A 22,556-nucleotide genomic window follows, 5' to 3' on the forward strand; every position below is an offset into this window, starting at 1 on the left:
AAAAAAAACTTTGATTGAAATCGGGTTCAAGGGTCTATTTGAACTATTTTAGAATACACAGGGTCTAAAAAATAATTTATTAAAATACAAAATCTAAAATATAATTTATCAAAATACAAAATTCAAACAAATAATAAAATAAAATATAAGTCTAAAAAAATAAACCATTAAATATTTATGTTTTCAAATTTCAGAAAGACATACAAGGATTATAAGGATTATTGAAAATAGAAGACATACTTTGGCTAACAAAAGAGTAATTTACCTTTTTTAAATATAAATATCAAATAATTTAGTGGTCAAATCGTCAAAGTAATCCAATTCAGATTCTATTATAAATTGATTTGCTTGGGGAGGAAGGTGGAGACCAGATCGATCTCAAAAGGAGAGAAAGAACCTTCCTCGATCACCGAACTACAAAATCAAAATCAAAATCAAATTAATATTTATATCTAATTGCAATTGCAATTTCAATTTCAATTCTTCTGAAAACCCTAATTATCCTTCTTCAACATCTGCAATTAGGGTTTCGTTTTCAGTCTCCCAAAACCCATCACAGCCATGGAAGATAACTGTGCCGTCTGCGCTGACACTCTCGAGTGGGTTGCCTACGGTCCCTGTGGACATCGGGAGGTTTGCTCCACCTGCGTTACTCGCCTCCGCATCATATGCGAGAATCGCTTCTGTTGCATCTGCAAGAACGAGTGTGATGTCGTTTTCGTTACCAAGGTCAGGCTTTACGCATATTCATTGTTAATAGAGATCGAATTCCCGTGATTTGATGATCAATTTGACCTCTTTAGCTCTAATCAATGTAACTTCAATTCTTTTTGGGTTAAGATTTTGGTGGAATGAAGTTTTTATTATGCTGCTAATGAATTCCTTGGTTGAATCGAATGACTATAACCTTGTGCTTCTGACTGTCTTTCAGGCTCTGGGAGACTATACTAGGATGATTAACGACTTTTCGGTATTGCCATCGGAAGTAAAGGAAGGTCGTGTGGGATCGTACTGGTACCACGAGGACACGCAAGCGTTTTTTGATGATGTTGAGCACTACAAGATGATTAGAGCAATGTGCAAGCTTTCATGCAGCATATGTGATAAGATGGAGGAACAGTCAAACGATGGTTCGAAGCGTCGTGCAAGGTTTCGAAGTATTGAACAGCTGAAGGGTCATTTATTCCATAAGCATAGGTCGGTTATGTGCAATCTGTGCTTGGAAGGAAGGAAGGTATAATTTTGTTAAACGTTTTTGTTTATTCCCTTCTCTACAAATTGATCATCAAGAATCTGTGTGTTGATGGGTTTTATATATTTACGTACAGGTGTTTATTTGCGAACAAAAACTATATACCAGGGAACAGCTGAAACAACATATAAGCACAGGTGACTCTGAAGTGGATGGAACTGAGAGTGAAAGAGGTGGGTTTTCAGGGCATCCTCTGTGTAACTTCTGCAAAACCCCGTTCTATGGGGACAATGAGCTTTACTCACATATGTCTACTGAGCACTACACTTGCCATATATGCCAAAGGTAAAACATTCTACTTTTATGTATTTCTGCAGAACCGGGGTATGACTTGAACTTAAGTTTAACTGAGGCAATATTTAATCATGTTTGATGCAGACAGCATCCTGGACAATATGAACATTTTAAGAATTATGATGATTTGGAGGCAAGTAGTTGTCACTGCAGTGTGTTATTCTTTGAAATGTCAATTGTTTTCCATTTTATATATCTTTGCTAACTCAGTGGGTTCCTTTGTAACAGATGCATTTCCGTCATTCCCATTTTCTATGTGAAGATGAAGCTTGCCTTGCAAAAAAATTTATTGTCTTTCAGGCTGAAGCTGAAATGAAGGTGACTTTTTAAGAAGCATGGGACTGATGTATCTAACTATTTATAGGTTTCTGCAATTCTAGTTTTCTGTTCCCTAATGTTTTTCCCCCTCTTTTCATTCCTTCGCAGAGACATAATACTGTTGAACATGGAGGGCGTATGTCTCGTTCTAAGCGTAATGCTGCTCTACAGGTATGTACAATATTTTCAATTATATTTGGTATTTGCTATTGTGTATGTAAATCACTTGTAACTACGAGGCTCTTCCAGGTTTTTGTGCATACTAGTTCATTTTTTGTAGTCTAAGTTTGGCTTTTTATGTCCTATTTTGAAACTGTAACAGCTACCAACGAGTTTTATATATCGACAAAATAGCGAACAAGATCATCGCAGAGGAAGAGGAAGAGGAGGAGGAGGAAGAGGAAGTGGAATTGGAAGAGGGAGGATGTTTCGTCGTGATTTTTCAGAAGAACAGCTTTCTTTGGCCATTGAGGCAAGTCTGGAGACATCTATAACAGAAAGTAGCACTTTCGATGATCCATCTTTGTCATCCAGTGGGCAAGTTGCTCCTGATATTGGAGATCCAAGTGATATAGAATCAATCGTTCAGCCATTCGAATCATTAGGCACTGCTGATTCTGAAAAATCATATAGATATCTTCAAGCATTGGGGCAAAACTCATTAATAAAACCATTGGCAGAATCTGCATTTCCCCCTTTGTCAACAGCACCTGGAAGCAGTCAATCTAAACCCAACTCAGATGGTTTACCCAATAAGACTATGGCATCTCATCTAAAGCAAAAAAGTAACCGCAAAGTGACTGTTCTTAATTCAGGCCAGGCTTGGCCAGCAGCTAATCGTGGACCTCAAGTGCCGCCTAATAATTCATCTCAAGCCTGGCCTATAATGAATACTACTGGAAACTCGGTAAGTTTTAGCCAGAATAAGATGCCCACTGCTAATGCGCCTGGTCCATCCACTTATGCAAGTTCTGCTCAAACTCGATCCACTGCAGGAAACCTTGGTAGGATCAGTCACTCCGCATCTGCCCCTAATCTGGTTCAGAATGGAACCACCGAGCCTTCCAGTTCCATTTCAGATTTTCCTCCAATTTCTGCTGCTGCACAGGCGCGTAAATTGCCTACAAATACCCCGACGATACAGAATTCAGAGAAAGTTAACACTGCAAATAAGTCTTTAGTGGACAAGATTCGGGCTGCTCTTGAGTTTGATGAAGACAAGTATACTATGTTTAAGGAAATATCAGGACAGTATCGACAGGGTTTAATGGACTCAGAAGTATACATTAGTTATGTAGGGCAGTTTGGCCTGTTGCATCTTGTCCTTGATTTAGCTAGGTTGTGTCCCGATACACGTAAACAAAAAGAGCTTATAGAGGCCTACAATGCTAGTGTTCGAAGCGATATTAAAGGGGGGACTGATTGGGCTTCTGGTGGAAAAGGGCGCACGAAAGATAGTAACAGCTCTAATAAAGGTAAAGGAAAGTCCTCAGACAATGAAGATAATTCAAAATCTACAATAGCGGATGACTTTATAAACACTGTGAGGAAACTTCAAATTAACGACAAACCTTCGGAGGAACATGTGGAGGTGTTGTCAAGGGACGGGTATCGTGCTGCCAAAGGGAAATCAAAATTGACAAACAATGACCAGCAGGAGGAATTCTCTAATAATCTTAGTAAAATACCCGAGGGATTGAAGAATATGGTATCAACTGGTACTGGAAAATCTGGGGATGCAGGAAGTGGGAGTAAGCAACGGAAGAAAACCTCGAAATTCCATAGAGTTCGGTTAGGTGATGGTTCGGCCGCCGCAGTTTTGAATCTTAATAGTTCTGATCCAGAGCCAGAAGAAGAGGCATCGGTTGGGAACGATGACCCTCCTGGTGGGTTGCCTGTCCGGGGTGTTTGGCGAAATGGAGGTCAGAGACTCTTTTCTTAGCTTTTTTGAGATGAAAAAGAGAAATCTTAGAAAATAATGAGTTTATTTTTGGTGTTGATCTTTTGAAACTGGCAGAAGAGAAAATGTTTAATCTTCACCTGGTGCATGGGGGGTCAGTTGTATCTAGGTTGATTTCAGTGAGTTTGACCGCTTGCATATGATGATGATGATGCCTTGGTGTGGCATAGTAAATTTGTTATTTTGTAGTTGGTTGGGAGAAGGTTTTTGCTTGAATATGGGGTCACTGATGTTTGCTTTGGCAGGCTTTTGGCATTACAGCTGTTTATATGATACTTTTTAACTGAGAATACATTACCGTGAAAATGTTTTGATTATCTCTCTCCCTCATTTTTTTTTTTTTTTGGTAAATACCAAATTGGCCACTATATTCCGCTTGGGCCATATGTGCACCCAAAATATGCACCTAAACCTAAATATTACACCTTGTAAACATTACACTAAGTGACATAGTTTAAGTCAACAAAGAATTGCAAAGAATTGTTTTAAAGGGTGATGTGATTATTCACTTTTCAAAATGGAATAAAATGATATTTTTAGTAAAGGAGAATGGAACTATAGTGTCAAAAAATTACTCTACCTCGATTTTCCCATGTGCCACCACATGAACCCAATTTATAAACACAAATTCATTAAAAAAAGATTAATCCAAACAACCAAAAATATATTATAAAATCTAGACCTTAAACAAACAACCCATAATCTCATGTTCAATCAAATTAAGAGCTATCAATTTGTGATTCAATCACAACACAACCAAAAATCCCAAAATCAAGCCCTAAATTAATCCCTAAACCAGTACTTTTTGTTTACATGCATCTCCTTGTAGAACTCATCTCGTCAGACCCCTGTTTCTAGTTCGTCAGTCATTTCAAGCCACGACCCTGTTTGTGCCGGCGGCCTAAAGAAGCAAGGTCAGATCCAACAAACCCTAAAACAACCAAGGCCATGATTTTCAGATCTCCATCTTTGATTTCTCATGGCAACAAGTCCACCAGATCTGGCCTCCCCTGTTACACAAACTTTGGCCGATTATTCGGTAGCACAAAGAAGGTTCCATCCCAAGCACAAGCAGCAAAAAGAAGAAAAATAAAAGGTGAAGAAGAAGACCGGGAGGGGAAATGGAAAGGGAAGAACAAAAATTAGTTGGGATTAATTTTAGCTTTATGTTTTTGTTTTAATTTTGTTTAGTTTTAGTTATTCAGATTTTAGTTTAATTAAACAAGCTTAGGAAAATGTTTTAAGTTTTAATTTTTTAATTAAATATTATATTTTTGAAAATACAATATACAAATAAAAAAACAAAACAGAATAAAATCGAAGGTATTTTAGTCGTATTAAAATTTTTTTTTTTGCCAAAATTAGGTTAATGATATTATTTTGTTCTATTTTGAAAAACAAAAGGTTCAAATTATCATTTAAGAGTATGATCAAGCACATTTGCACAACGTGTGGGGAATTCTTACGGGAAACTCATTTATTTAAAAAAATCAATTTTAGATTAAAACTTTAAAATAAAAATTGTAAATTAAAATATTATGAGTTAAATAATAAACATGATCCCAAATAAAATTTAAAACATTAAAAAAGTTACTCATATACTACAATAACACATAAAGAAATATATAAAATACATATAAAATATTACAAAAATATAAACGGTCCCATCGATGCAGAGAATACCATCCTCACCCCCGCCCCATTTAACATTTGGGGATTGAAAATTATCGCCGTCTTTGCCTGTTCCCCATTAAGACGGGGATTCCCCGCCCCATTAGGAGCGAGTCCCCGCGGGGCCCCTATCTTCATATCTGGTGCATATGTAAAGTAGCTACTGAAACTATCCAAAATTCTAATTTTTTTAAAAAAAAAAGACTCAGCTGTAAACCAATAGGAACCCAATAAACACACCTTTTGTATTCCTTATAAAGGAGTAAACAACCAAATAATATATATTGAAATTATACTAAAAAAAAAATGAGATCTTCATGCAGATCAATGAATACGATCATTGTGCTCATTTGGGCAATTGTGAGTCCAGCTGCATTGTGACTGGTCCATCATTAACCAAACTGACCTTTAAAATAAGAAAAATAAAAATTGAAAATCTAGAGTCAGTGATCTCTACAAAATAGTTCAAAAAACATAACTCAAATAACAAACATAACACAAGCTCACCTTCATCTTTGCTCCAAAGATACCATCTACACAAGCACAACCACCAAAAAGAAAGAAAGTCAAGACACTGATGCATGGCATTTCTTACAATTAGAGTTTGAGTACTTTATATGAGTTTATATCATTTATTTTAGGGTTTATACTTTTTTTGGACCTGTGTTTTATCCCATTAACTGTTTGGACCTTGTGTTTTGACAAATTACTTTTTAGACCCTATGTTTTGTAAAATGATTAAAATAGAACCCTAAACTCAATTTTGATGAAGAAAAAATTGAATATAACAATGCAGTTTTTAATCAGAATGATTTTATTTTTGTTCTGAACTGTTAGTTTGATAAATTATTTGTAATTTTAGTTGAGAAAACATTGACCAAAATTGGGTTTAGGGTTTTATTTTAACCATTTTACAAAATATAGGGTCCAAACAAGTAATGACAAAAAACACACGGTCCAAAAAGGTATAAACCCTTTATTTTATTGAGCTTTAAATTGCAGCTTCTAAATATTATCATTTTATTTGAGTGGTGATCTCTCTGTTTCTCTCTCTCACTCTCCTTACTTCACCACTGCTACTCTATTCAAGGAGAGTTGAGCCCAAATCAATGCAAATTCAATAATCTAATCCCATAACATGTGACAAAAGATCCTCACATTCTCCCATTAGTTTTATGGATCTGGTGCTCCAATTGCTATCAGAAAAGGAACACCCGAAAATGCACACAACATTCCATAGCCAATTTCGTTTCCTTCGATAGAATTTCACTCTCACATAAAGCATTTCTCGCTACGCTGCAAACTATCAAAACTCCACAAACAATCCAAGAGGCACTCGAGTTTGAGAGTAAAGACTAGAAAGAAAATGAGGGCTCTTGTCAAAAAATGAGACATGGGATATAGTTGAATTACCAAAAGAAAAACAACCTGTGAGATGTAAATGGGTGTATACTCTGAAATATAATCCTGATGGGATTTTGAAAAGGTACAAGGCTAGACTTACAGCAAAAAGAAACACTCAAACTTATGGGGTGGACTATCAACAGATATTTGCTCCTGTGGCAAAAATGAACGCTGTCACAGTCTTTATGTCCTTAGCAACTAACTTTCAATGGTACTTACAACAGTTTGGTGTCAAAAATGCATTCTTGCATGGTAACCTAGAGGAAGAGGCCTACATGGAACCCTCTCATACTGTGTTCCGGTTGAAGAAAGCTCCATGCAGATTGAAACAATCTTCAAAAGCATGGTTTGGAAAATTTACTGCGACGATGAGGAAGATGGAGTTCAAACAGTTACAAGGTGACCATACTCTCTTCATCAAAAATTCAAGAGATGGTCAAATCACAATTTTGATAGTCTATGTTGGGAGATGAGCTCAAAGAAATTGAGAAATTCATAATGCAGTTTTTGAGATAAGAACTAGGAAAATTGAAATACTTCAAGGAAATTGAAGTTGCATACTACTCTAGGAGAAAAGAACGCTAGGATGTAAGCCCTCTAAGACTCCCATTGAACAGAATAACAAGTTAAGAGAAGCTATAGAAGATGCAATGATTGCCAAGGGAAGAGAGATGCAAAAGGTTAGTAGGAAAACTCGTCTACTTGCTCATACATGACTAGACATTGCTTATGATGTAAGTCTAATCAGTCAATTCATGCATCCTCCAGAAGAAAGTCATTTAGAAGTAGTTTACCGAATCTTGCAATACTTGAAGACAACTTCAAGAATGGGTGTTCTCTTCGATAAGAACAAAGATCTCAACTTAGAAAACTACACATTAGCAGATTTGGCAGGTTCATTGGTAGATCATAGGTTAAGTCCGGGTATTGCACCTTTTTAGGAGGGAATTTAGTAACTTGGAGGAGTAAGAAGCATATTGTGGTAGCGAGATGAAGTACAGAAGCACGATTCAAGGCTATGGCACGAGAAATTTGTGAGCTTGCAGCTCAAGATCCTTATGGAAGACTTGGGTATCAAGTGGAAAGATAGTATGAAGATATGTTGTGATATAAGTTAGCAATCCATATAGCTCACAATCTAGTTCAACATGATTATACGATACACGTTGATGTGGATCGACATTTCATCGTAGAGAAACTAGATAATATAATGAAATCCACCCCTTATGTTTCAAAAAATGAACATGAGCAACTGGCAAATATTTTTACCAAGGAGCTACCAGGGATTTCATTTCAAAGAATCACAAGCAAGCTGGAAGAACATCTACTCACCAGCTTGAGGCCTTAAGGATTTGTATGACACAACAAATACTGACATGATTTGAGGGAATGGTGTGCATATACAGCTGCAAAACATATTCATTCTTTCATATTTTGTTTATTAGAAGTTTTCCATTAGTTGATCAATTGTATTCTAATTTAGAGCTTGATTAGTTTCTTAGAATTAAAAGTCATAGTATTCTATATACTTTAAAATTAATTTCGAGGAAATACAAGAAAGAATTTCCCATTCCACTTTGTCTATAATATATGGATCTTAACAGTCAAGAGGAAGTTGAAAACAATCAATAAGATTGATTGCTCCCATGTAGACCACATTCATTGAATCGTGTATGTTGTAGTGTTTTTGTTTGTATTTGTATATGTAATTTTGATCTGTTTTTTCATTTGTATTCAATTGGTTTGTGGCTAATTATCGCAACACAAATAGTGGGTTGGTCCTTTTTAATATCATATCGTAGTAAAAGTACTTATACTGAGCTGTTTTTAACTACTGTCAGCCATTTCTAATCTATTAATGCACATTATATGCTCTACAAACAAGTAAGCGTACTGACCAGAAAAGTCCAAAGCAAAAGCATACCTTTTATTACGTCAGGATTATAAGATTTCTTGAACCTATCAACTAAAGAAGCATAAAAAGGCTCTGCTTTCTGGGGTGCCATTGCAACATGAAAATCTGGTTTGTTGCCCTTCATGAATCCATACAATGTAAATTGACTCACTGCCACAAGACACAACACTAACATCACCTCATTCTCCTACTAATTTTCCTTACAATAATAGTTTTGTAAAGCACATTTTAGCTCGGACGAGCGCTATCATCAAATAAAAATTTGAAAAAAAGAAAGAGTTTACCTAGTAGAATTTCATATTTCCTCTGCATTACCTGCAAAGATAAATAAAGAGGATGACTTCAACTCAAATAATGTAAAAATATGCCCAATCCAATTGTACTCGAAATAATGAAAATGGAGGAATAGAAATTGGAATGAAAAATAATATGAATAAAAAAAGTTGGTAAATTTTTTTTCAATTTTGCATGATCATTTTCATTGAAATGGCATTCCAATCCACAAAATGAATGGAATAAAAATTGATTCATTTCCATTTCATTCAATTTCATTATTCCTAACCAAAACATCACATCACATATATGAGTACAGATATAAGTACGGATATCAGAAAAGATGTCAGAGAAAGAGAGTGAAAAATTACATTTTGGTCCCACCCTCTGCCAGTCTCCTCATTTTGGAACAATCTCATGTTCAAGACCTTCCGGCATCTACCAAAGATTATCGACTTTCATTAATTTAATGCTAAAATTCGAAAAAAGATAGAGAGCAGAATAGAAGAGTACATGTATTCGGCATCGGAGTCGGAATCGGACTCGTGGATGCCGACGAGGACGAGCAGGCCTGGCCCAATCTCCGAAACGGTGCGACCTTCCACCTGAAAGTGATGACATTTAGCCGAAAGTGGTTGTGCGATGAAGGAATGAACGAGTAGTAGTGTAGTGACTAGTGCGAGTATGAGTGGCTGACCTCGACGCTGGCAGAGGCCACTCGCTGAACCACGGCTCGCATTGCCCTGATCGGTGGTTGGGTTCGCTTGATTCGAATTGTGGCGAAAGGGGGAACTAGGACGGAAAGAGCGTACATTATGGTATGGTGTTTTGCTATGTATAGGATACTTGTCCGTCACATACGTTGCAATTTTTTTTTTTTTATTTTGGGTTTATACAATTTTAAATTGCCTTTTATCTCAATTCTTATTTAAGATTCTATATTTTCACAAATAATTTTTTGGACCTTATGTTCTCTAAAATAGTTCAAATAGACTTTTAAACCCGATTTTGATAAAAGTTTTTTAAACTAAAATCACAAATAATTCATCAAACTAACAACTTAGAACAAAAATACAGTCATTCTGTCTAAGAACTGTGTTGTCATATTCAATTTTTTATTCACCAAAATCAGGTTTATGAGCTTATTTGAATTATTTTACAAAACACAGAGTCTAAAAAATAATTTGTCAAAACACATGGTCAAAACAGGTAATGAAGAAAAATACAAAGTCTAAAAAAGTATAAACTTTTTTTGTATGACTTAGTTATTTAGTTATTCTGTAAATTTTTATTAAATTCTGAATAATTTGTAATATCGAAAACTATGTTTAAATAAGTTGTTACAAGCGTGACTAATTTTTTAGCACTATAAATTATTCGGAATTTATGTGTGAATAGTTTTTGGCTTAATTTTTGCAATTTTTTTTAGGGTTTATACAATTTTAAACTCTGTCTTTTGTCTCATTACTTGTTTAGACTCTATATTTTCACAAATAATTTTTTGGACCCTATATTCTCTAAAATAGTTCAAATAGACACATAAACCCGATTTTGATCAAAGTTTTTTTAACTAAAATCACAAATAATTCATCAAACTAACAACTCAGAACAAAAATACAGTCATTCTGCTTAAGAATTATGTTGTTATATTCAATTTTTTGTTCATCAAAATCAAGTTTATGAGTCTATTTGAATTATTTTACAAAACACAGGGTTCAAAAAATAATTTGTCAAAACACATAGTCAAAATAGGTAATGAGAAAAAATACAAGGTCTAAAAAAGTATAAACATTTTTTTGTATGACTTAGTTATTTAGTTATTCAGAATATTCTGTAAATTTTTATTAAATTCTGAGTAATTTGTAATATCGAAAATTATGTTTAAATAAGTTGTTTCAAGCGTGACTAATTTTTTTTATGCGCGAATAAAACATCTTTTGGTACTATAAATTATTCAGAATTTCTAAAAAATTTACCGATGCTCTAAATTTCCTGATGAAGTTACCCTTCACTTTATTGGGCTTGGTCGCTCATCACAGCCCATGGACTATGTTAGGCGTCATCTTTTTTGTAAAGTACATATTTCCAATTTTATATTTTTAATTATATCACTTTATTTATACAATATAAGTAATGTATATAATTAATTAATTTTCTATAAATATCATTATATTTTATTTTTCCATTAATATTATTTCATAAATAATAATGAAAAGCTATATTATTATTTTTCAAATAACAATTTGAAATAATATTTTTTTTATTGAATAATACTTTATTATCTTTATTATGTAACAATACTTTTATTATTTCTTAATTTACTAAATACTTTGTTCATGTTATCAAGCTAGCTAGGGGATTTATTTACCATAATTTAAGCTCCATTAAATTAATCATAGCTAACTTTTAGCTTAATAAATTAATTTATTTACTATGAGATTTGCCCACTAACAATTAATTGTTGCACTCTCTAAACATAAAGTCTTATATTATCAAAAGTTATAACTCATATAGTTATTCATAAAATAAAATAATGTATTAAAAAACAACTATATTAAATAAAATGCATTTGAATAATTTCCATAAAAACGTAGTTCATAAAACACATATTTTAAAGGCACTATGCCCAATAGCCACTAGAGCATAGTGAGGCGAGACGATGCCTAGCCAGTGGCCACTAGGGCCAGGCATGGGGCAGACTCGATAAGCCCATCCCCGATTGGCCTAGCGAAACTGCAGCGACAGCACACTAAAGCCACGAACTTAGTGTGTTAGGGTATGTGCAGAAGACAATGACACACCTTTTTTGCTTTATACTATATCATCCTCTCCTAAGCAAGCCTCCATCAAAAACCCTAGTATACACATAACACTCATAACAATGAGAAAATTCACCCACCCAAACCTTTATGCCTAGACGATGTAAGAAAGTTCATCATGTACTTTCACCAAGATGGACCATATCTTTCCTTAAGTAAATTCGAAGAGGAAGCAACTTTTTATAGCAAATCCAGACTAAACTCGAACACTTGGCCGGACCATTTTTTGGTGTTCGAAATTCATAAGAATATTTAATCTCCATCAATTGGTCAAGAATTGAGAACAGCATGTAGCTGGTTGAATTCAAGAACTAAAATGTGGATTACTTGAAGTTTGATTCTGCTCAAAGAATCCGATGATCGAATGATTACACAAAGTTTGCTTGGAAGAATGGTTATTTGTTCTCTTAGAAAGAGAAAAATTCACAATAGGAGCTCACAAAATCATTTTAGTTCCAAGGATTGCTTCATTACATGGCATAATGAAAATAATTATTATTTAAAATGTAAATATGTTTTCAAATTCAAAGTGTGTCGTTGACAAAATCTAGTGTCAAGATAGGGCTAATACTTTTTATGAAAATAGGCTACATAACTTTTTTTTTTTTAAAAAAAAAGACTAAAATAGAGTTGCCATAATCTTTACATTTCTTTCTAAATATAAGGGTAAGTAACCATTTGGTATCTTGTGTTTTTGCAAAATATCATTTTAGTACCTTTTGTTTTTAATAATGCTCATATGGTACCCTATATTTTAAAATCGTACATATTTAGTACCCTGAACTCAAATTTAATTAATAAAATTTTACCAATTTAATCAAACTATTGTCAATTATGTAAGTTCCAAATTCAAATTTAATTACTTAATTACATATAACTAATGACAGTTTGATCATATTGACAAAATTTTATCTATCAAATCTGAGTCTACGGTATCAAATATGTATAATTTTAAAATACATGGTACCATATGAGCATTATTTTATTGAAAACAGAGGGTACCAAAATGATACTTTACAAAAACATAAGGTACCAAATAAGTAAATTCCCAAATTTGTAATGTAATACAAGTAATATGCAAAATGTCACAAAATCTAAAACAAATCAAGGTGTGTTAAACTAATTGGAACATATTATTGAAACTCATTCTACTCTCTAGACTAGACATTCACCAAAAAAAAAGGCCTCATTTAAGAACAAAAACCAACTTGATGAAATCAGATGGCTGCAAATCAATAGTGATGGACACAATAAAATAGAGGACAAAGATAATAAATTGAGTCTAATCAACTATGCACACTACAAACTTTTCTTTTCTCTCCATGATGGCTTCCTCTTTTTACACCAATTGAGCCCATTTTCTCCATAGCTGCAGCAAAGGCCTGAAAAAATCTCTTCTTATCTTTGGCCAAATTTTGAACCAAAGGTCTAGTACGTGGGTCCAAAAACAGGGCTTGATCTGAGGCTAACAAACCCAATTTACTCTCCAAGTTCCCATAATAGGCATGATCAAATGAAAATGGTGTAGTAACATCAAAGGGTGCAACTATATCTGAGTTTCCACCATAGTGTGGGCAATACATTCTTAGTGCCTTGAGGAGTTTCGAGTCGATTGTCGGGTCGGGTTGCTTGGAGCCCCGGTAGTCATAGAGTCTGCTAACAAAGTGTTGGCAGTGGGCAAAGCCCAGTGTATGTGCACCAGAAAGCACAACAAGGTCTTCAAGTGAAAGCCCTTTTGAGTTGAAGAGTTTTAGCATCTGATCAACTGTGAAATTTGCTTGGGGAATGTTGGAGCTAACTCTTGATGCCATTGAGATTTTCCCATCCCACCTTCCTTTTCTCACTTGGTAATATGGACCTCCTGCCTGAATTGAATCAAGTTGTTAAAAAAAATGATTATGACATAACTGTAAAAATGACAAAATCCAATCAATATTGTCTTCAGTCTCTACTACAGCCAATATTCCCTTATTTCAGACAAAACCAAGATTGAATAATAGAGAGTCAGTGGCTACAACCACTCAAGGACAAGCAGTGTTTTGTCCTCTCCAATCTCATTACTTTTGAAGCATCTTTATCATCATTAGTTTTTTACTTACAAACAAATTTGTCAAACAAGAAAATTTTATTCATTAAACATTAGTATACACACATAGGGTTCTTTCTCTGCAATACCAACTTGCTCTGACTCTTACCCCAAATTTGGCAAAAAAATGTACTAATGGCTTCACAAGCACTTTCTTCCAATAACAGAAATTTGCCCATAAAAGAGTTCAACTTCTTTCTGAGATGAGCATGTGGTTCTTCACATCATCATCAACTCAGACCACACCTAAAAAAAAATGGCATTTTATGTTGTGGGGGGACCTTGGCTAATGGCTATGTCATTCCAACCCCAGAAGTCATATACCATTCCATTCTTATCTGATCAAGTTAAAGCTTCTATCACATAACAGAAATTTGCCCATAAAAGAGTTCAACTTCTTTCTGAGATGACCAACTCAGACCACACCTAAAAAAATGGCATTTTATGTTGTGGGGGGACCTTGGCTAATGGCTATGTCATTCCAACCCCAGAAGTCATATACCACTCCATTCTTATCTGATCAAGTTAAGGCTTCAATCACACAAAAGAAAGAAAAATCAAACAAGAGTTTACCGAGTGAACATAATCTCTGGCTGCAATGGCAAGAATATCAGCACAAGAAACAACACCAGGGCACTTGGTCTCCACCAAAGCCTTGGCCAGCCTAATGCTCTCAAACCCTTCTTCCCTTAAGTCCTTGTTATCCACTGAATCCTTCTCGGCCAGTACTTTGCTTCCTGGTGTGGATGTTATCAGTATGGATGCATCACAGCCCTTGATTATTCCACCCCATGCAAAAGAAAGAAAACAAATCATCAGTCAAGTGTTTTTGTCAGGTGAATTTGGAAACCAAGTAAGGTGCATTACCTCGACAAAGCAGTCATGGAAGAAAAGTCTGATGGTTGCCGGGCCTGAGATTGGTGCTTCTTTGAACTGTTGGGCTGTGACGGAAGAGACCAGTTGTTCGAGTTGAGGGCATGACTTGGCATAGTAATCAACCGAGAGATTGCGATGAGGACGAGGAGGACTTAGTTTGGCTAATGAAAATGAAGTTCTACTTAGTGTAACAAGCATGAAAATAGACAAAGAAATGAAAGAAGAAGAAGAAGAAGAAAAATAAGGGACAAACATGATTTGGATTATTGGGAAGTTTAGGACAAAGGTGTTATAATAGTGGAGAAAAGAGTATAATAAAAAAAAAAGGTTAATAAAAAAGAAGTGTTGGTGTGAAAGTTCTTAGAAATTTGCCACGTAGAGGAAACAAAGGAAGAGAATCAAGACCCGTGAAGCCTTGTGAAGAGGAAAACAGAAGGTTTATTACTTGAGAAAGAGCACAAAAATAAAATAAAAGACAAACAAAGGCCCCCTTTGATTTGATGTGCTAGCTCTAATTTACCACTAAACTTTTTTACTCAATTTTTTTCACCTCACATGGCTAGTTCAATAGTTATGTTGACTTTTATGTAAAAATAGAGTATTTCTAAGTGGCACCACTATAAAGAGTTTTTTTTTGCTAAGAAAAAAGGGATCTTATGTTGTATGTAAATCATTTCCCCACTCCTTTGGCTGTAATAGCGATTCCCGGAACCCAGGTATAGGAGACTCATACCTCATTATCTCTTAATTCAGTCACCGCCACAACATAACTTGGCTACAAGGACCAATGTACATATATCCCTCTCGGGAGAGGTTTTGGTGGGATTCGAACATTCGACCCAAGCAAGGAAAGATGCCAGCAAAAGTCATCCCTACCACTACACCAAACATGTGGTCAGTATCATAAAAAGTTGACATATTGTTATTGGTGCAGTCTAATACCGTAGCTCACATATTTTAATTTAATAAGTAGTAAGCAGTTTCGCTAACCAATCATAGAGTATCACTTCATGTGATATTGGACACGTTAAAGTGTCAAATAAAACTTTGTGCATATTTAAGATGTTCTTTTTAAAATATAATTATTAAAATAAAATGTGGGGTCTACTCTAGATGCTTAAACATCATGTTTATTGAGAATCACTCACGGGTTTATAAAGTAATATAATACAATTCACTAATCATTATTGATTGAACACAAAATGCAACATACCAACCAGCCATTCTAATCTTAATTTTTTTGAAAAATGTGAAGAAGAAAAGAACATACTAGAGCACCACATATTTTCCAATGGCATATTTTCAAAATTTACCAAAGAAAAAAAAAATTGACAAAACAAGAAGAAGTACAGATAATAGTGTGTTAAAAGGGTGACTAAGCTAAGTAGATGAAGAAGGTGGGAAGAGGAGCCCCACTAGAGTAGAGTACCATGTGTACTTAAATGCAGTGCATGTGCATTTATGGACCCCAAAGAGAAAAATTAAATTCTCTTCTACTTTGAATTACTTTATAGAGTCTTTTTGCCTGACTGGTCTGGTCTGGTCTGGTCTGACCTGACCCCATTTGCATATTCATTTACTAGTGCATAGAAAGAGCAGTGGTAGTAGTAGTAGTACACAGCTTTTTTTCTTTCTTTTCAGGTCTGTTTCTTTGGTGTTTGTTGAGTGGAAGCAAGGCTTTTTATTGTGAGTTGAGTAAAAGCTGTGGACCATCTTACTATGCAATTTACATTCTCTATCTTTAGCTTTCTCTTTAGTTGGTGAGAATGGGACAAGATTTTATGGGACCTCAAAAAGAGATGAGGGGAAATGACTATAGTACTAGGTCAAATTATTTTAGAGTTTGTTTAATAATAATAATAATAATAATAGGGTTTTTAGCTTTTTGTACCGAACAAATTACTTTTTGGATCTTTTATTTTTTAAAATAGTTAAAATAGATTTTTATGCTCGATTTTGATGGGAAAAAAATGAATATAATAATAGAGTTATTTTGTTGAATAATTGTGTTTTTGTTCCGAATTGTTAGTTTGGTAAAATATTTGTGATTTTAGTCCTGTCAAATTAATTTAGAGTTTGATTAATAATAGGGTTTGTATTTTTTTTGACCCTATGTGTTTTTTTATTACGTGTTTTGACAAATTACTCTGTAGATCTTTTGTTTTTTGCAATAGTTAAAATAGATTCTTAAGCTCGATTTTGATGGAAAAAATGAATATAACAATAGAGTTATTTTGTAGAATAATTGTGTTTTTGTTCAGAATTGTTAGTTTGGTGAATTATTTATGATTTTAGTTTTGTCAAATTAATTTAGAGTTTGATTAATAATAAGGTTTGTATTTTTTGACCCTATGTTTTGTTTTATTACATGTTTAGATTTGTATTTTGACAAATTATTTTTTGGACCTTATATTTTATAAAACTGTTGAAATAGACTACTAAATTCGATTTTGATAGAAAAAAATTTGAATGTAACACAGTTGTTAGTCAGAATAGTTTACTTTTGTTCTGAGTTATTAATTTGGTGAATTATTTGCACTTTTAGTTTAAAAAACTTTGATTAAAAGAGTTTTTGGTTTTATTTGAATTATTTTACAAAAAATAATAATTAAACTTATTATTAATCAAACTCTAAATATTTTCAATGTATTTTTCTCTGGGGTTTGTGCTTACATATTAATAATTAAACTTTATATTAGGCTTGAAATTAGATAGATTTGTAATAATAATAATATGCTTCTTATTTGTCTGGATCCAACTATATTCTGATTTAGTGAAAAAAAAAATGTAAGAAAAATGAGGAGATGAATTTTAGACTTTTTATATTTTTTTATCAACGTTTTATATTCCATATGCAAAATGCTAAAAAAAATCAATTATCAAACAATATAATAACACCAATTACAACATTTGGCCCAAAAACAAAACTACAAAAAGACAAAATCACAAACAACTAAATACACTTGGAAAGAAATTTATAGAATTGCTTACAAAAATCATATAAACGCAAATTGTAAAACTAAAATAAATTTTTCTTTGAAAATTATCACAATAAATAAATAAAAAATAAAAGGGATTCTAAATTATATTCTATATTTTGTAAAGGAGCTATAAAAAATAAAGAGAGGACAAGTTGTTATAAATCATGCAAAGCACAAGAGTATAAATTTTTTATTTAAGGGTATATATTGTTAAGATATGAGTTAATTTTTTTTATATATAAGGTTATTACAAATAATTTTTTTTTTTAAAAAATTGTTTTCATGTATATACAATTTTAAGGGTGTATACATTTTTGGATCCTGTGTTTTATCCTATTACTTGTTTAGACTCTGTATTTTGATAAATTACTTTTTGGACCCTATGTTTTGTAAAATTGTTAAAATAAAACCCTAAACTCAATTTGATAAAGAAAAAATTGAATATAACAACACAGTTTTTAAGCAGAATAATTTTATTTTTGTTCTGAATTGTTAGTTTGGTAAATTATTTGTAATTTTAGTTGAGAAAACATTGACGAAAATTAGATTTAGTATTATATTTTAACTATTTTATAAAATATAGGGTCCAAAAAATAATTTATCAAAATATAAGATTAAAATAGATAATAAAAAAAAAGACAATGTCCAAAAAAAAAATATAAACACATATAAAGAAACAGATGTGACATGATATACTAATAATAGTGAATAGTTTTTTTTTTTTAATGAATAATAGTGATATACATATTTTTTTAATTTAGGAAGCTTCTTATGATCACAAAATACATTCAAAATAATTTAACATAGTTTGAGACACCAATTACTTATAAGAATAATTTATTATGACAAGTCGACTCCTACAAATTCAAGGGTAAGAGTACCCACACTATCTTCTTTACTTTATTATTCAAAATATCTCATAAAAATCATACATTTTTTTTTAATTTAACATTAAATTTTTATAATACACCATATATCAACTTTTTTATATTTTATTTGCATTATTTAAATATTAAACTTTTTAATATATTTTATTTATGGAAGCAAAAAAATAAAATAAACAATTATAATAAAAGAGAGAGTAGAAAGGAGAAATAAATTATTCAAAAATAATTTGAAGAAGCTAAACTTGTAGCTAGGTCTAACTATGTATTCATTATGTAAAATAAAAAGCAACAATACCTCATCTCATGGAAGTGTTTTTTTTTTAGACTTCTTAGTTATTTTAGTTAATTAGTTATTTTACACAATCTAATGTGAGTGCTTGAATTGGGGACATAAATACTCAATGTTTGTACTTTATATAGTTATATATATATATATATATATTGTAGCACAAATACCTAATGTTACCAAAAGAGTGATTTATTACTTCATTTATTTTTTCTGTTAATTACTGACTCAACAAACACGTGTCAGTTCATTATTAAAAATAACAGAGTGACCCGTATCAATAAAGAACTCACACGTGTCTACTAAGTTAGCAATTAACAGAGAAAAATAGAGTAAGTAATATCTAAATCACTATCTTGGAAACATTGAGTATTTTTACTGCTAACACAAAAAATAAGTATATAACTACAACAAAATAAGAACATTGAGTATTTATATCACCAATTACCCTAAATTCAAAATGATTTTTAGTATATAAAATAGCAATACATACATATTCACACATGAGACCTTAGTCAATTTAAAACTGATATATCTAAGGGTGGCAAAACGGGTTTCGACACGACAACACGACTCGAAAATGACAGTGCGGATCGAAAACGAGTCAGACTTGTTTGGCACGACATTGTTTTGGGTCGGGTTAGGGTCAACTCATGTGACACGAATTGACCCGTTTATGTTCAATATATCATTAAAATTATTAATTATAGTTAAAATATTATTTATTTCTAAAAAAGATAAATCTAAAGTAGATTGAAAATTCCTTAAAATAATAGCATAACTAATCCATACTTGATAATTAATTGATATTAAAAATTTGTTTATTGTGTTGATATTTTGTGTAATTCATCAATTTTGTTTATTAGAAACTTCATATATTTTTATGTAGTGTATTAGTCAAATGAGTGAAACAAAATGATGCAATCAAAAATTTAAAATAAATAAAATATGTGATACTAATCATGTCAATCTACAAGTAGTGTGGAATGAGTTTGGTCAACATGTGAACCCGACAGGTCCACACGAGAACACAACAAGTCGGGTTAGGGTTGAGATTTTTTGACATGAAATATAAACGGTCGGATTATGGTTGACCAATTAGACGCGCCAACTTACCATGACACGGCACGAACACGATACGAATTGCCACCCCTAGATATGTCAACACTTAATGTTAACCTCAACATCTAAGAAAGTTATTTTACAATTAGTGTATATAAAAATGTTTGATCGATAATGAAGTTCTAGCCCTCACAAATCCATGCATGAGACCTCAGTCGATTTAATTTGATCCTAATTAGTGTATATATATAGGATACGTAACTATTTGGTGCCCTGTGTTTTTGTAAAGTATTATTTTGGTACTATGTGTTTACAATAATGTTCATTTGGTACCCAGTATTTTGAAATTGCACATATTTGATACTCTGTATTTTAAAATCGTACATATTTGGTACCCTAAACTCAAATTTAATTAATAAAATTTTACTAATTTAATCAAACTGCTGTCAATTATAGAAGTTTCAAATTTAAATTTAATTACTTAATTATATATAACTGATGACAGTTTGATCATATTGATAAAATTTTATCTATCAAATCTGAATCTAGGGTATCAAATATGTATAATTTTAAAATATAAAATACCATATAAGTATTATTGAAAACAGAAAGTATCAAAATAATATTTTGTAAAAATATAAGATACAAAATGAGTAAATTTATATTTTATTTCCAATCCACTTAACTAAGATTTTAGGAGGACTCCATTATCGATCAAAAATGTTTGACTACATTTTATTAAAAAAATAGTAAATTGAGCAGCTTAAGATGTGGAAAACAATGACCAGTGAGCAGTGGCAGTGAGTGTCTAAGATACTAAGATTGCCCATCATGTTTTTCTCTAAAAATAAATAAATAAATAAAAGTTAATTAGCCTATATTATATGGATTGAGGGAAGAAGACAATAATAAAATTAGGTTACTCTAACTTTCTCTGACAATTTTTTGTTTTTACCATAAAGGCTAAAGTAGAGCATGGGAGTTACCAAAAAAACAAGGTCAACATGAGCCATTTGAATAGAGTCACTACTTATTTGATGTTATTAATATATTCTTTACTAATTTAATTATGATTATCATCTTTAATTTACAACAACTTGTCTAAGTTTAATGTTTTAATTGGTTAGCATTACCACTATGTATTAATTTAATAAATTAATGAGTTAGAAATTATTACATGTGAAACTTAGGCCGGCCCAAAGTCCATGTGGGTCTAAGTGAAAATAGAGATGTGAGTGAGACCCTCTTTTTAAAAAATTATGATATTTTTAATTAAAAGTCTTTTAATTATGTTATTTTTCTAAATTTATTTTAATTATTTGGATCCTTTTATATTTGGGTTAGGTATGGGTCTAGCTCGCCTATAACTAGGGCCAACCCCAGTGAAATGCAATACCTATTAAATAAAGAAAATTGTTTATATGATAACATCATATTATTAATGGAAATTTTTATAATTTTGTTATTTAAAAAAAATAGTGCCATCAACTAAACATTAACCCAAAGGATATGTTGAAAATATACATAAAGAACACTAAACATATGCCCAAATAAACCAAACAATCACAAAAAATAATTTAAAGAAAAACATATCAAATAACACAAAAATAATCAAAATTAAAAACATATGCCCAAATCATACCAAAATATAAACTACAACTATACTTAATATATACTTAAAGTATAAATATATGAGAAAATATCAGTTTAATTTTTCTTTTCTCTCCTCTCTCTTCTCTTTCCCTTCATTCCCGATCTTCTCATTCTCTTATGTTCTTCTTCTTCTCTATTCTTATCCTTCTCTCCTCTCTTTGTTCTTCTTCTTCCCGATCTTCTCTTCTTTCTCGTGTTCGTCTCTCTTATCTTATTCTCTTATTCTTCAAGAGCTCGTGGTGCGCATGGGGAGGTTGGGTCCATGAGAAAGATATGGGTTTGCTCAACGGATTTGCAGGGGTTGTTGATGGGTGGAAGGTTGCTTCAAATCTTGTAGGGGAGACGTGTGGGCTGGGGTATGAGGCTTAAAATCTCGTAAGGACGGTGGCGGATCTGGGTGTTGGGCAGCCGGATCTAGCACATGAAGTGCTCGCCGGACATGGGTGGTCCGATTGGGGAGAGAAGAACGTGAGTTGTAACGCCCCACATCACTATGGCTGCTTCCTAGAATAACGACTGGCCCTGCAAACCAACACGAGTCTTTCCAGCGTGTTTTGCCCACACTCGCACGCTTCCTGGGAAAACTTTCCAAGAGGTCACCCAAAATGAGACTACTCTAGGTCAAGCACACTTAACTTTTGAGTTCTCAAGTGATGGGCTACTGAAAAGAAGATGCATCTTGTTGGCCTAGGTAGTACCCATCATTCCATTTAAGCATTCTTCAACTGTGTAGTCTCATACCTACACAGTCTTAGAATCATCACACTAGACCTTCCCCTGGAGATGTGGGATTGCACAACTTTTATCCGGTCTTTCCCC

The 22,556-nt window shown here is 32.8% G+C and overlaps 3 protein-coding genes across 3 annotated transcripts; 1 reads left to right on the forward strand and 2 right to left on the reverse strand.

Moving 5' to 3' along the window:
- The first annotated feature begins 359 nt into the window (after positions 1–359).
- On the forward strand, positions 360–4,141 carry LOC133801610 (uncharacterized). The gene is made up of 7 exons (XM_062239855.1): positions 360–729; positions 932–1,234; positions 1,329–1,537; positions 1,631–1,679; positions 1,775–1,864; positions 1,973–2,035; positions 2,187–4,141. Exons 1-7 carry the CDS (start codon positions 562–564, stop codon positions 3,804–3,806), a joined length of 2,502 nt encoding a protein of 833 aa, XP_062095839.1. The 5' UTR covers positions 360–561; the 3' UTR covers positions 3,807–4,141.
- Positions 4,142–5,418: 1,277 nt separating this feature from the next.
- Positions 5,419–9,947, reverse strand: LOC133801613 (uncharacterized). The gene is made up of 7 exons (XM_062239857.1): positions 9,785–9,947; positions 9,601–9,692; positions 9,459–9,525; positions 9,099–9,129; positions 8,824–8,964; positions 6,003–6,028; positions 5,419–5,901 (listed from the first exon to the last, which is right to left on the reverse strand). Exons 1-7 carry the CDS (start codon positions 9,899–9,901, stop codon positions 5,842–5,844), a joined length of 534 nt encoding a protein of 177 aa, XP_062095841.1. The 5' UTR covers positions 9,902–9,947; the 3' UTR covers positions 5,419–5,841.
- Positions 9,948–13,018: 3,071 nt separating this feature from the next.
- LOC133801612 (peroxidase 19) lies at positions 13,019–15,467 on the reverse strand. Its single transcript, XM_062239856.1, has 3 exons — positions 14,860–15,467; positions 14,566–14,766; positions 13,019–13,771 (listed from the first exon to the last, which is right to left on the reverse strand). Exons 1-3 carry the CDS (start codon positions 15,121–15,123, stop codon positions 13,193–13,195), a joined length of 1,044 nt encoding a protein of 347 aa, XP_062095840.1. The 5' UTR covers positions 15,124–15,467; the 3' UTR covers positions 13,019–13,192.
- Positions 15,468–22,556: the final 7,089 nt, after the last annotated feature.

Source organism: Humulus lupulus, chromosome 9, assembly GCF_963169125.1.
Source record: "Humulus lupulus chromosome 9, drHumLupu1.1, whole genome shotgun sequence".
Taxonomy (NCBI): domain Eukaryota; kingdom Viridiplantae; phylum Streptophyta; class Magnoliopsida; order Rosales; family Cannabaceae; genus Humulus; species Humulus lupulus.